The sequence below is a fragment of the Bufo bufo genome, chromosome 6, assembly GCF_905171765.1.
Source record: "Bufo bufo chromosome 6, aBufBuf1.1, whole genome shotgun sequence".
Lineage (NCBI taxonomy): Eukaryota > Metazoa > Chordata > Amphibia > Anura > Bufonidae > Bufo > Bufo bufo.
This window is the reverse complement of record NC_053394.1, coordinates 18,327,991-18,343,737: the sequence shown is the minus strand read 5'-3', so window position 1 is coordinate 18,343,737 and position 15,747 is coordinate 18,327,991. Positions and strand designations below refer to the sequence as shown.

Sequence of the window (15,747 nt, the reverse complement as noted above, 5' to 3'; positions counted from 1 at the left end):
GACACAGCTGCTGGGATTTATCTTTTATAGCAGAGAATCAGGCATCACGTCACCCACCACTGGAACAGGCCACTGTCACACATTTAGGCCCAGGCACCCAGGCAGAGGAGAGAGGTCCCGTAACAGAGAATCTGGCCTTATGTCAGCACAGAATCTGTCTTAATGTCATAGCAGAGAATCAGGCTTCACGTCACCCACCACTGGAACAGGCCACTGTCACACATTTAGGCCCAGGCACCCAGGCAGAGGAGAGAGGTCCCGTAACAGAGAATCTGGCCTTATGTCAGCGCAGAATCTGTCTTCATGTCATAGCAGAGAAACAAGCTTCACGTCACCCACCACTGGAACAGGCCACTGTCACACATTTAGGCCCAGGCACCCAGGCAGAGGAGAAGTCCCGTAACAGAGAATCTGGCCTTATGTCAGCACAGAATCTGTCTTCATGTCATAGCAGAGAATCAGGCTTCACGTCACCCACCACTGGAACAGGCCACTGTCACACATTTAGGCCCCGGCACCCAGACAGAGGAGAGAGGTCCTGTAACAGAGAATCTGGCCTTATGTCAGCACAGAATCTGTCTTCATGTCATAGCAGAGAATCAGGCATCACGTCACCCACCACTGGAACAGGCCACTGTCACACATTTAGGCCCAGGCGCCCAGGCACCCAGGCAGGGGAGAGAGGTCCCGTAACAGAGAATCTGGCCTTATGTCAGCGCAGAATCTGTCTTCATGTCATAGCAGAGAATCAGGCTTCACGTCACCCACCACTGGAACAGGCCACTGTCACACATTTAGGCCCCGGCACCCAGACAGAGGAGAGCGGTCCCGTAACAGAGAATCTGGCCTTATGTCAGCGCAGAATCTGTCTTCATGTCATAGCAGAGAATCAGGCTTCACGTCAGCCACCACTGGAACAGGCCACTGTCACACATTTAGGCCCAGGCACCCAGGCAGAGGAGAGAGGTCCCGTAACAGAGAATCTGGCCATATGTCAGCACAGAATCTGTCTTAATGTCATAGCAGAGAATCAGGCTTCACGTCACCCACCACTGGAACAGGCCACTGTCACACATTTAGGCCCAGGCACCCAGGCAGAGGAGAGAGGTCCCGTAACAGAGAATCTGGCCTTATGTCAGCGCAGAATCAGTCTTCATGTCATAGCAGAGAAACAAGCTTCACGTCACCCACCACTGGAACAGGCCACTGTCACACATTTAGGCCCAGGCACCCAGGCAGAGGAGAAGTCCCGTAACAGAGAATCTGGCCTTATGTCAGCACAGAATCTGTCTTCATGTCATAGCAGAGAATCAGGCTTCACGTCACCCACCACTGGAACAGGCCACTGTCACACATTTAGGCCCCGGCACCCAGACAGAGGAGAGAGGTCCTGTAACAGAGAATCTGGCCTTATGTCAGCACAGAATCTGTCTTCATGTCATAGCAGAGAATCAGGCATCACGTCACCCACCACTGGAACAGGCCACTGTCACACATTTAGGCCCAGGCACCCAGGCAGGGGAGAGAGGTCCCGTAACAGAGAATCTGGCCTTATGTCAGCGCAGAATCTGTCTTCATGTCATAGCAGAGAATCAGGCTTCACGTCACCCACCACTGGAACAGGCCACTGTCACACATTTAGGCCCCGGCACCCAGACAGAGGAGAGCGGTCCCGTAACAGAGAATCTGGCCTTATGTCAGCGCAGAATCTGTCTTCATGTCATAGCAGAGAATCAGGCTTCACGTCAGCCACCACTGGAACAGGCCACTGTCACACATTTAGGCCCAGGCACCGAGGCAGAGGAGAGAGGTCCCGTAACAGAGAATCTGGCCTTATGTCAGCGCAGAATCTGTATTCATGTCATAGCAGAGAATCAGGCTTCACGTCACCCACCACTGGAACAGGCCACTGTCACACATTTAGGCCCCGGCACCCAGACAGAGGAGAGGTTCATTCAACTTTGGGTTGCCCCACAATATAATGGTAAAATGAAATTAAAAATAGTATTGAATGAGGAAGTGCCCTGGAGTAGAATAATATATTGTTAAGAGGAGGTAGTTAATATCTAATCTGCACAAGGGATGGACAGGTCCTGTGGGATCCATGCCTGGTTCATTTTTATGAACGTCAGCTTGTCCACATTGGCTGTAGACAGGCGGCTGCGTTTATCTGTAATGACGCCCCCTGCCGTGCTGAATACACGTTCAGACAAAACGCTGGCCGCCGGGCAGGCCAGCACCTCCAAGGCATAAAAGGCTAGCTCTGGCCACGTGGACAATTTGGAGACCCAGAAGTTGAATGGGGCCGAACCATCAGTCAGTACGTGGAGGGGTGTGCACAGGTACTGTTCCACCATGTTAGTGAAATGTTGCCTCCTGCTAACACGTTCCGTAGCAGGAGGTGGTGCAGTTAGCTGTGGCGTGGTGACAAAACTTTTCCACATCTCTGCCATGCTAACCCTGCCCTCAGAGGAGCTGGCCGTGACACAGCTGCGTTGGCGACCTCTTGCTCCTCCTCTGCCTTCGCCTTGGGCTTCCACTGGTTCCCCTGTGACATTTGGGAATGCTCTCAGTAGCGCGTCTACCAACGTGCGCTTGTACTCGCGCATCTTCCTATCACGCTCCAGTGTAGGAAGAAGGGGTGGGCACATTGTCTTTGTACCAGGGATCCAGCAGGGTGGCAACCCAGTAGTCTGCACACGTTAAAATGTGGGCAACTCTGCTGTCGTTGCGCAGGCACTGCAGCATGTAGTCGCTCATGTGTGCCAGGCTGCCCAGAGGTAAGGACAAGCTGTCCTCTGTGGGAGGCGTATCGTCATCGTCCTGTGTTTCCCCCCAGCCACGCACCAGTGATGGGCCCGAGCTGCTTTGGGTGCCACCCCGCTGTGAACATGCTTCATCCTCATCCTCCTCCACCTCCTCCTCATCCTCCTCGTCCTCCAGTAGTGGGCCCTGTCTGGCCACATTTGTACCTGGCCTCTGGTGTTGCAAAAAACCTCCCTCTGAGTCACTTTGAAGAGACTGGCCTGAAAGTGCTAAAAATGACCCCTCTTCCTCCTCTTCCTCCTGGGCCACCTCCTCTTCCATCATCGCCCTAAGTGTTTTCTCAAGGAGACATAGAAGTGGTATTGTAACGCTGATAAGGGCGTCATCGCCACTGGCCATGTTGGTGGAGTACTCGAAACAGCGCAACAGGGCACACAGGTCTCGCATGGAGGCCCAGTCATTGGTGGTGAAGTGGGTCTGATCTGCAGTGCGACTGACCCGTGCGTGCTGCAGCTGAAACTCCACTATGGCCTGCTGCTGCTCGCACAGTCTGTCCAGCATATGCAAGGTGGAGTTCCACCTGGTGGGCACGTCGCATATGAGGCGGTGAGCGGGAAGGCCGAAGTTACGCTGTAGCGCAGACAGGCGAGCAGCGGCAGGGTGTGAATGCCGGAAGCGCGAACAGACGGCCCGCACTTTATGCAGCAGCTCTGACATGTCGGGGTAGTTGCGAATGAACTTCTGCACCACCAAATTCAGCACATGCGCCAGGCAAGGGATGTGCGTCAAACCGGCTAGTCCCAGAGCTGCAACGAGATTTCGCCCATTATCGCACACCACCAGGCCGGGCTTGAGGCTCACCGGCAGCAACCACTCGTCGGTCTGTTGTTCTATACCCCGCCACAACTCCTGTGCGGTGTGGGGCCTGTCCCCCAAACATATGAGTTTCAGAATGGCCTGCTGACGTTTACCCCGAGCTGTGCTGAAGTTGGTGGTGAAGGTGTGTGGCTGACTGGATGAGCAGGTGGAAGAGGAGGAGGAAGCTGAGTAGGAGGAGGAGGAGACAGGAGGCAAAGAATGTTGCCCTGCGATCCTTGGCGGTGGAAGGACGTGCGCCAAACAGCTCTCCACCTGGGGCCAGCCGCCACTACATTTACCCAGTGTGCAGTAAGGGAGATATAGCGTCCCTGGCCGTGCTTACTGGTCCACGTATCTGTGGTTAGGTGGACCTTGCCACAGATGGCGTTGCGCAGTGCACACTTGATTTTATCGGACACTTGTTTGTGCAGGGAAGGCACGGCTCTCTTAGAGAAGTAGTGCCGGCTGGGAACAACATACTGTGGGACAGCAAGTGACATGAGCTGTTTGAAGCTGTCTGTGTCCACCAGCCTAAATGACAGCATTTCATAGGCCAGTAGTTTAGAAATGCTGGCATTCAGGGCCAGGGATCGAGGGTGGCTAGGTGAGAATTTACGCTTTCTCTCAAATGTTTGTGAGATGGAGAGCTGAACGCTGCCGTGTGACATGGTTGAGATGCTTGGTGACGCAGGTGGTGGTGTTGGTGGTACATCCCATGTTTGCTGGGCGGCAGGTGCCAACGTTCCTCCAGAGGCGGAGGAAGAGGCCGAGGCGGCGGCAGCAGCAGCAGAAGAGGCCGAGGCGGCGGTAGCAGCAGAAGAGGCCGAGGCGGCAGCAGCACAAGAGGTAGCAGGAGGAGCCTGAGTAAATTCCTTGTTTTTAAGGTGTTTACTCCACTGCAGTTCATGCTTTGCATGCATGTGCCTGGTCATGCAGGTTGTGCTAAGGTTCAGAACGTTAATGCCTCGCTTCAGGCTCTGATGGCACAGCGTGCAAACCACTCGGGTCTTGTCGTCAGCACATTGTTTGAAGAAGTGCCATGCCAGGGAACTCCTTGAAGCTGCCTTTGGGGTGCTCGGTCCCAGATGGCGGCGGTCAGTAGCAGGCGGAGTCTCTTGGCGGCGGGTGTTCTGATTTTGCCCACTGCTCCCTCTTTGTCTTTTGCTACGCTGTTGGCTCGGTCTCACCACTGCCTCTTCCTCCGAACTGTGAAAGTCAGTGGCACGACCTTCATTCCATGTGGGGTCTAGGACCTCATCGTCCCCTGCATCGTCTTCCACCCAGTCTTGATCAATAACCTCCTGTTCAGTCTGCACACTGCAGAAAGACGCAGCAGTTGGCACCTGTGTTTCGTCATCATCAGAGACGTGCTGAGGTGGTATTCCCATGTCCTCATCATCAGGAAAAATAAGTGGTTGTGCGTTAGTGCATTCTATCTCTTCCACCCCTGGGGAAGGGCTAGGTGGATGCCCTTGGGAAACCCTGGCAGCAGAGTCTTCAAACAGCATAAGAGACTGCTGCATAACTTGAGGCTCAGACAGTTTCCCTGATATGCATGGGGGTGATGTGACAGACCGATGGGCTTGGTTTTCATGCGCCATCTGTGCGCTTTCTGCAGAAGACTGGGTGGGAGATAATGTGAACGTGCTGGATCCACTGTCGGCCACCCAATTGACTAATGCCTGTACCTGCTCAGGCCTTACCATCCTTAGAACGGCATTGGGCCCCACCAAATATCGCTGTAAATTCTGCTGGCTACTGGGACCTGAGGTAGTTGGTTCACTAGGACGTGTGGCTGTGGCAGAACGGCCACGTCCTCTCCCAGCACCAGAGGGTCCACTAACACCACCACGACCATGTCCGCGTCCTTTACTAGATGTTTTCCTCATTGTTACCGTTCACCACAATTTTGAGAATGGCAAATTTGGGAATGCTTTTTCAACCCAGAACAAAAAGTCTGCTTTGACGGTCACTACAAATAACTTGACCAGCTAAAACTGTGCAGATTTGGTTGAATAGAGATGTGAGACCTGTTTTTTTTTGCGCTGTGTGACAGTTATAGGTTTAATCACAGAATGACACTTCTATCAGCACGCTAGCGTGTGTGTTAGGTTTTTCTGAATGACACTATCAATAACTTCAATGTAAGATTTTTTTTTTGGGATAGATTTCAAGTAGGCCTGAAATACCACAAACTAGTTATTTTCAGAATGGCAAATTTGGGAATGCTTTTTCAACCCAGAACAAAAAGTCTGCTTTGACGGTCACTACAAATAACTTGACCAGCTAAAACTGTGCAGATTTGGTTGAATAGAGATGTCAGGTCTATTTTTTAGGCGCTGGGTGACAGGCTCAACTTGCCCCTGATGTAATATATGGCCAAAAAATAACCAGACTGTTGATGGTTAAATGCACTTCGGTGACACAGGCTCAGCCTGCAGCTGATGTAGTATACGGACATAAAATGACCAGACTGTTGATGGTTAAATGCACTTCGGTGACACAGGCTCAGCCTGCAGCTGATGTAGTATATGGCCAAAAAATAACCAGACTGTTGATGGTTAAATGCACTTCGGTGACACAGGCTCAGCCTGCAGCTGATGTAGTATACGGACATAAAATGACCAGACTGTTGATGGTTAAATGCACTTCGGTGACACAGGCTCAGCCTGCAGCTGATGTAGTATAAGGCCAAAAAATAACCAGACTGTTGATGGTTAAATGCACTTCGGTGACACAGGCTCAGCCTGCAGCTGATGTAGGATATAGCACAAAATAACCACACTATCGATGGTTAAATACACTTGGTGATAGCTCGTGCTGGCGCACCACAAGTCACAAAATGGCCGCCGATCACCCCAGAAAAAAAGTGATCTAAAAATGCTCTGGGCACCCTCAAAAAAGTGAGCAAGTCAATAATAGCACTTCAATGATCCACAGCTGCAGATCGATCACAGAATGAAGTCTTTTGTAGGAGTTAATCTGCCTAATCTCGCCCTAACGTCACAGCAGCAACCTCTCCCTACACTGATCATAGCAGAGTGACGTGCGGCGCTACGTGACTCCAGCTTAAATAGAGGCTGGGTCACATGGTGCACTGGCCAATCACAGCCATGCCAATAGTAGGCATGGCTGTGATGGCCTCTTGGGGCAAGTAGTATGACGCTTGTTGATTGGCTGCTTTGCAGCCTTTCAAAAAGCGCCAAGAAAGCGCCGAACACCGAACCCGAACCCGGACTTTTACGAAAATGATCGGGTTCGGGTCCGTGTCACGGACACCCCAAAATTCGGTACGAACCCGAACTATACAGTTCGGGTTCGCTCATCCCTAGTCATAAACAACAACAACACTGAAGCAAAAGTAACCAAAGAGGCTGTTAGATACCTTCACGTTTAGCCAGTCTCTTTGATCTTCTGACAAAGACCGTGACACCCCTTCGACCAGCCCAAAACTGTGAAGCTCCCCCCAACAGCCCCAAACCATGAAGCACCCTCCGCCAATCTCAAACCATGATACCCTTTCCACCAGCCCCAAATTATTATGATGCTTCCACCAGCCCAAAACCATGATGTTCCCTCCACAAGACCCAAACCATGCTGCCCCCTACACCAGCCCCCTCCAGCAGCCCCAAACTATGCTGTCCCTCCACAGCCCCAAACAATAGTGCTCTTCCACCAGTCCCAAACAATAATGCTCCCTCCACCAGCCCCAAACTATGATGGCCCCTCCACCAGCCCCAAACCATGATGCTCCATCCACTAACCCCAAACCAAAATGACCTTCCACCAGCTCCAAACCATGATGCTACTTCCACCAGCCCAAAACCATGATGTTTCCTCAACCAGCCCCAAACCATGATGTTTCCTCAACCAGCCCCAAACCATGATGTTTCCTCAACCAGCCCCAAACCATGATGTTTCCTCAACCAGCCCCAAACCATGATGTTCCTTCTACCAGCCCCAAACCATGATGCCCCCTTCACCAATCTAAAACCATGATGCTCTTTCCAACAGCCCAAAACCATGAAACCCCCTCTACCAGCCACAAATAATTGTGCTCTCTACACCATCCCCAAACCATGATGTTTCCCCACCAGTCCTAAACCATGATGTTCCCTGCACCAGCCCCAAACCATGATCTCCTATCTATCTATCTATCTATCTATCTATCTATATATCTATCTTTCTCTTAGGGCTGTTTCGATGACCGTATGTTTGTGTCCGCATCCGTCCCGCAATTTTGGGCTGGCCGCAAAACATGCGAAGAGCATACCATGCGCATTCATACTTCCATTCCGCGGCTTCACAAAAAAGATGGAACATGTCTTTATTCCTGTCCACAATTGCAGACAAGAATAGGCATTTCCATCATAGGGCCGGCCGTTCCGTTCTGCAAAACGTGGAACGCGCGTGGTCGGTATCCATGTTTTGCGGATCTTCAATTTACAGACTGCAAAAATGGATACGGTCATCTGAATGAGCCCTTATTCTTAGGCCTCTTGCACACGACCGTATGGATTTTTCAGTATTTTGAAGTCCACAAAAAACAGATCCGCCAAAAATACGGATGACGTTTGTGTGCATTCCGTTTTTTGCGGAATGGAACTGCTGGCCCCTAATAGAACAGTACTATCCTTGTCCGTTATGTGGACAATAATAGGACATGTTCTATCTTTGAACGGAAAAACGGAAATACGAGAACGGAAGGCATACGGAGTACCTTACGTTTTTTTCGCGGATCAATTGAAATGAATGGTTCCATATACGGAACGCAAAAAATGGAACGTAAACGGAAAAAATAAACCTTTGTGTGCAGGAGGCCTTACTCTTTCTGAGCAGACTACAGTCCGGGCAGGATCTGCGGAGGATTCCATAGGACGCAGGCGCTTTGTGAAATGATAGTTAATGAGTCAAGCTAAATTATGCAGAACAAGCCGTTTATGACCCTCTCAGGTGACGTGTCCCCCATTTTCATGGAGAACAGTTGATATATTTTTTTCCTGGAGAAATAGGGCATGTAACAAATCCATTAGACTAAATAATTGAGCACTTGAGCAGGAAGGTGATGAGGAGGAGGCGATGGAGGCCGGGACCTCCCATACACAGCGGCGGCTGCCCGGTAATGAGCAGGGACACCACATATTGACAGCTCCGATCACAGGCACAATCACTGCTGCTCCTCCACATGTCACAGTCACGTGTTCTGTGGTGACTCTTAAGCCTCATGCAGACGTCCGTGGAACACGGTCCGTGAGATTCCGGACTGGCATTGCAGGAGCGCACGGCGTCATTGGTTGCTATGACGCCGTGCGCTTTGTGCCGCCGCCGCAGTACAGTAATACACATGTATGATCTATACTAGTGTATTACTGTACAGCAGCGCCAGCACGAAGCGCACGGCGTCATAGCAACCAATGACGCTGTGCGCTCCTGCAATGCCAGTGTTCCACGGACGTCTGCATGAGGCTTTAGGTCTCTTGCACATGAACGTAAGGGCTCCGTGCCCGTGCTGCAATACACGGGTCACCAGCCATGTGCGTTCCGCCTCATGGATGTGGACCCATTCACTTCAATGGTTCCGAAAATCCAGAGATGCGGTGCGGAAGCACGGAATGGAACCCCACAGAAGCACTACGGAGTGTTTCGGTTGTGTTCCGTTTCCGCAAAAAAGATGATAGAACTGCAACCGTCTTATACACTTTGCTTTTCAATTCTTTACTATTTCCAAGATCTCTGTTTGTTGTCAGTAAATGGAAACATTCCCTTTTATGGAAATCTGTTCAGACCCAATGCTAGGGTTTCCTAGAATTGTATCATGTCTCAAACTAAACAGGCTGATACATTGTACCTGCGCTGATACATTGTAGCGCAGGAGAAGGATTTGTAGCAAACCCTCAGCTGAGAGAAATGTAAGGTCTGAGCAGGATTTCAACCTCTGGATGTAAAGGGAAAGTTCCTATGCACCGACAACAAACGGAGATCTTGAAAATGGTGAGGAATTGAAACACAATGGGGGTCAGTTACTAAAAGTCCTTAGGCCAGTTTTAGGTGCAAAAAAAAAAGTTGCAAGACTCTGTTTTGTGACTTTTTAAACTTTTTTTTTCTGATGCAGCCTTTTCACACTGCCCTCAATATTGGGGAGTGGTGGGGGCCGGTCCATCAGCACCAGAAACCTGGCGCCAATGAGACTTGAAATCCACTTCAGTCAGGGGCTGGAGAAGACTTCACTCCAGGTGCACCGACTTGAAGAAAAAGAGCCTAATTTTTGAAGAGGCCTGTGCCTCATCACTAATTCAGTGCACCCTCCGGCAGCACAGGCGATATCAAAGACCAGCGTAAAATGCAGGTGCTTGATAAATGACCCCCAAAATCTGAAGAACATTTAAGTAATATCCTAAAAGCTAACGATATCTCACTCTTGCAGAACCTCACACAAACCATCACACACGGAAGGCAAAAAAAAACACCTGTGAGGTAGAAGCCAATTTTCCTCACTTAAGGGGAAAAAAATATTCCTTCCCGACTCCAATCAGAATAACTCCCTGGATCCCCGACCCCTCTCTAGTAGCCATAGCCTGTAATATTATTACACTCCAGAAATACATCCAGGCCCCTCCTGAATTCCTTTATTGTACTCCCCATCACCACCTCCTCAGGCAGAGAGCTCCATAGTCTCACTGCTCTTACCGTAAAGAATCCTCTTCTATGTTTGTGTACAAACCTTCTTTCCTCCAGACGCAGAGGATGTCCCCTCGTCACAGTCACAGTCCTGGGGATAAATAGATGATGGGAGAGATCTCTGTACTGACCCCTGACATATTTATACATAGTAATTAGATCTCCTCTCAGTCGTCTTTTTTCTAAAGTGAATAACCCTAATTTTGATAATCTTTCAGGGTACTGTAGTTGCTCCATTCCAGTTATTACTTTAGTTGCCCTCCTCTGGACGCTCTCCAGCTCTGCTATGTCTGCCTTGTTCACAGGAGCCCATAACTGTACACAGTACTCCATGTGTGGTCTGATTTGTAGTGATTTGTTGAACTACAAGTCTCAGCCTTCCTGCTGCCATGAGCAGGTTTAGACCATTTGCACTCGCCGACTGAATTTAAGCTCCCAAAGCAAGCCAACAGATTTTGTAGAACTACAAACCCCAGCACAACTATCCTGGCTGGATGCAGGATGCGGCTTGCTGGGACTTCCAGTTCTCCTACTGACTGATTGGCTTGTAGTGTCTCCGCAGGCTGCACTCTCTGGGAGTTGTAGTTACATACTGATTCTTGAATTACAGATAGGAAGGCTTTCAGCATGATTGACTTTGCTGTGACTTGTAGTCCCACACCAGTTGTTGCATAGAATAAAGTATAGCATGCCAACACTGGGGGTCATGACTGTCAAGTTGTGCTGAGAGTACAGTACTAGCACATGTATCTTACTGCAGGATGATTTTGCTGCAACATGTAGTCCTTCAACAGCCAATCAGCTGGGTATAACTACTCCTATCCTCCACTTCTGAATTGCATTTGCTCTACACTTAATAGCAGCTCAGTGTGACCCTCACAGAACTAAGGAGGTTTTGTTGGAGGAGCAGCCCCACTCCCCCTCCCTCCTGATGGTGTTCAGTCTTCTCAGTGGTCCAGCTTCTCCTCCAGCACCAGGGGACTCAGGACCAAGGATGCTGAGCTCTGGCATCTCTGCGCTCCTCCCTGTGCTCATCCAGATGTCTGCTGCTCCCTCTGCCATGCAAGCTGCTGGAGGCTGGACCTGCTCCTTTGAGTCTTGCTCACACAGTGATGACAGCAATTGAGGAGATGCCTTGCACCTCCATGCAGCTGGCTGATCACATTCTGTTCAGATCTTTAGCACCAGCAGCAGCTGCACTCTGTGGACAGGAGTAAGAAGCTGCAGGACCCATGCACAGTGCAAGCCTTCAGCCTCCTGCAGCTCTGCCCTGGGAAGATGCCATCATGATGCCACTATAAAGTACCCCTGTGCCCACCCAACCTGCTGCTGCTGCTGGAGATGCTGCTGCTCTGTGTGAATCTGGTTTGCATCTTGGAGAAACTGAGGGATGGCATCTGAATTGCCTTGAGTTGGTCCAGTGTGGGCTTCTGAGACTTGGCTTCAGTTCAGTTCCTCCCCATGTGGGGGCTCACTTGATCACATCTTAAAACACTTTTTGGCTGAAATCCCCCATTCTTTACAATAATAACAGGCTCCAGCAGTAGATGAGACTGTGCTGGGCTGAAAAAGGGACACCAGGATCATCATCATGAAGCTCCACAGAAGATCGGGACTCTGCTCCTCCAGCTTGGTGGGATGCCTGTGGATCTATTTTCTTCTCTCTTCTTCCACCAGTGGGGAGATCACTTGCCGACACTGTCACACCCGAATCCAGCTGAAGGATCATGGATTACTAAGGGAAGACAAGGGGCAACCTAGGGTGGTGAGGGAAGTTCTCCAGAACTCAAGTGGAGATGATGAGGTTAAAGAGAGACTTAAAGTCCTACAACTACATGTTGTCAATGGCAATGAGCCAGGAGACCTCAAAACAAGGTCCAACAGCCATGGGTCAACTTTCCACCCCAAGAAGGGAAATGGTTCTGACAGACAAGACAGCAGAGCAGCTCATTTTGGAGTTGAGACCAAGGAAGACAGAAGGTGGTTGACCAGGGTGAGGAGAGACCAATCTGGAGTCAGTAGAATTGGCAAAGAGATCTTGTTGCCATCTGACCCCAGTGAGGAGGACCCTCTGACCAGCTTCTCTATGGAGGGACAGAAGATCAGAAGATCTGATACCAAAGGGTCCAAGGAAGATGGAAGATTTAACCGAGCTCGAATGGAGGAGATGAGACTTAGTAGCAGCAGTTTTCCTTTGACTGGAGACTCGGCTCATAACCAAGCCATGGTTCACTGGACTGGGGGGCACAACAGCAGTGTGAGTACCCCTCCTGCATGCCAACCTTATCATGCCAGCATGCTCACAGTAGGATCAAGGTCCAGTTACATACATTTAAGCAATGTCGCAAATGCAGAAAATTCTTGTTACAATGTTGCAAGTAGTGGAATATTATAGTGATGTATTATAAAAGGTGCAGGGCCCTTTAAGGATTTATTATAGGACTATGCAAGCATCTATCACTATGCTGCAGTGACTAAACCAATGCCTAACCACACAATAGTGATAGTCTACTTTTTCCAAGCTGTCCTTAACTCCAGCACTGCAAGCCAAGTCGGAGATGATGGGACTAGTAGTTCTCCATTATGCTATGGGTTCCCTGCTCTATCATATATTTCAAGCACCCAGTTACTTAACCCATAGATCCCCCCTTGATGTCTGCTCCACAATACCTGACACAGCCTCCTGAATGTGCTCAGAGTACCAATGTCTTCCTATTCACAGCTCTGTCTGATTTATAGCTTTAACCCATCTGTGCTTCTTTCCAAGTTGAGAGACACCCCACAAACATGACATTGTCCTCAGTGGAAGAGCTTTGCTTGCGTCCATTGATTTGGGGTGGGGGGGCTGTCATTGCAGGGAATAAGGGGTTAATACAGACTTCTAAAAAAAAAAATCTCTATTGATTTGGAATGGGGCAATCATTGCAAAGAATAAGGGGTTAATACAGGTTGCTAAAAATAAAAAGTCAATTGATTTGGAATGGGGCTGTCATTGCAGGGAATAAGGGGTTAATACAGACTCCTAAAAAAAAGTCTCCATTGATTTAGAATGGGGCAGTCATTGCAAAGAATAAGGGGTTAATACAGGTTGCTAAAAAAAAGTCAATTGATTTGGAATGGGGTGGTCATTGCAGGGAATAAGGGGTTAATACAGACTTCTAAAAAAAAAGTCTCCATTGATTTGGAATGGGGCAGTCATTCCAAAGAATAAGGGGTTAATTCAGGTTGCTAAAAAAAAGTCAATTGATTTGGAATGGGGCGGTCATTGCAGGGAATAAGGGGTTAATACAGGCTGCTAGGAAAGTCTCCATTGATTTGGGATGAGAGCATTAATTGCAGAGTGTAAGGGGTTAATACAGGCTGCTAAAAAGCAGTGCATTTTATCATAATGGCAGATCTGTCTTTTAACCCATTATTTTCTGGCAAGCCAGGATGCAGACAATTTAATGTGACCGCAGTAGGCTTTTACTGGGAGTGAGATGGTTAATTAAAGCTATAGCCCTATATCTAGCAGGACCCGTGCTGTATACAGTAGATAGCAGAGGGTTCTCTATCTGCAGCTTTACTTTGTGCTTTTCTGCTTTTCACTCATTCCACCAGCAGGTGGCGCCCTTGATCCCCCGCGCTCAGTGAAGAGCATCTATGTTGTAAGTCATTTTGCTGTGATTTCATGAGATATGATGTAATTCTTGGTGGATTATCCGTCTGATTAATTCCTATTGTCATCCAATTTTAAGAGACAAAACTGTGTCAATATTTCCTTTTAAATATGTCTCTTGGTGTCCTGTATCCTCAGCCTGGAAATGGGGGGGGGGGGAGTGGGGCTCTGAGACCCCTGTCTGGCATTTGGAGAGGGGTTGGACAAATGGTCTCCCTGATGGAAGTGTGATTGTAAACGGAAAGCCACATTGCCCTTTATTTGGGAATAAGTGGGCAGTTTCTGGGGTGGGGGTGCGGTGGGTGGGTCAGGGGGTTCGGAGAGGATAGATAGATAATTAGAGATAGATAGATCTGAGTTTGGGGTTATCCTTCTATCTCCTGCTCTGTGGCTCCTTGGTTGAGATTTGCTCCTAAAATCTAATTTTGGCCAATTCCTGTTATACGTTTTATAATAACTTCCGTTGTTGGAGTATAGGACAAATATATCTTATTACAGTCAAGTTCTGGGAATTGCAACCTAGAAACTTTTTGAATTTTTATTTTTTATTTTTTACTGGTGTGGAGGATAGACTGAAGCGCAGAGATGTTCCTGGTCTGTGTCTTCTGTGCAGCAGTGAGAGTTACCAGTACATGTAATCAGTGTGAAGATAGCCCGGCTCATATGTGCTATGGGGGTCATCCACTATTTACGTCTTCTCCCCCTCTCAGTACATGTAACCAGTGTGAAGATAGCCCGGCTCATATGTGCTATGGGGGTCATCCACTATTTACATCTTCTCCCCCTCTCAGTACATGTAACCAGTGTGAGGATAGCCCGGCTCATATGTGCTATGGGGGTCATCTACTACCCACATCTTCTCCCCCTCTCAGTACATGTAACCAGTGTGAGGATAGCCCGGCTCATATGTGCTATGGGGGTCATCCACTATTTACATCTTATCCCCCTCTCAGTACATGTAACCAGTGTGAGGATAGCCCGGCTCATATGTGCTATGGGGGTCATCTACTGCTCACATCTTCTCCCCCTCTCAGTACATGTAACCAGTGTGAGGATAGCCCGGCTCATATGTGCTATGGGGGTCATCTACTACTTACATCTTCTCCCCCTCTCAGTACATGTAACCAGTGTGAGGATAGCCCGGCTCAAATGTGCTATGGGGGTCATCCACTATTTACATCTTCTCCCCCTCTCAGTACATGTAAAGATTGTGAGGATAGCCCGGCTCATATGTGCTATGGGGGTCATCCACTATTTACATCTTCTCCCCCACTCAGTACATGTAATCAGTGTGAGGATAGCCCGGCTCATATGTGCTATGGGGGTCATCCACTATTTACATCTTCTCCCCCTCTCAGTACATGTAACCAGTGTGAGGATAGCCCAGCTCATATGTGCTATGGGGGTCATCTACTACTTACATCTTCTCCCCCTCTCAGTACATGTAACCAGTGTGAGGATAGCCTGGCTCATATGTGCTTTGGGGGTCATCTACTACTTACATCTTCTCCCCCTCTCAGTACATGTAACCAGTGTGAGGATAGCCCGGCTCATATGTGCTATGGGGGTCATCTACTATTTACATCTTCTCCCCCTCTCAGTACATGTAACCAGTGTGAGGATAGCCCGGCTCATATGTGCTATGGGGGTCACCTACTACTTACATCTTCTCCCCCTCTCAGTACATGTAACCTAGTGTGAGGATAGCCCGGCTCATATGTGCTATGGAGGTCATCCACTATTTACATCTTCTGCCCCTCTCAGTACATGTAACCTAGTGTGAGGAT

General features: G+C 49.2%; 1 protein-coding gene across 1 annotated transcript in view; it reads left to right on the top strand.

Moving 5' to 3' along the window:
- Window positions 1-11,893: 11,893 nt before the first annotated feature.
- SORCS3 (sortilin related VPS10 domain containing receptor 3) overlaps window positions 11,894-15,747 on the top strand; it is a 643,612-nt gene continuing 639,758 nt past the window's right edge. Inside the window, exon 1 of the mRNA XM_040438225.1 lies at window positions 11,894-12,559. Within this exon, the coding sequence (XP_040294159.1) occupies window positions 11,894-12,559 (666 nt within the window). The remainder of the gene's footprint in view (window positions 12,560-15,747) is intronic.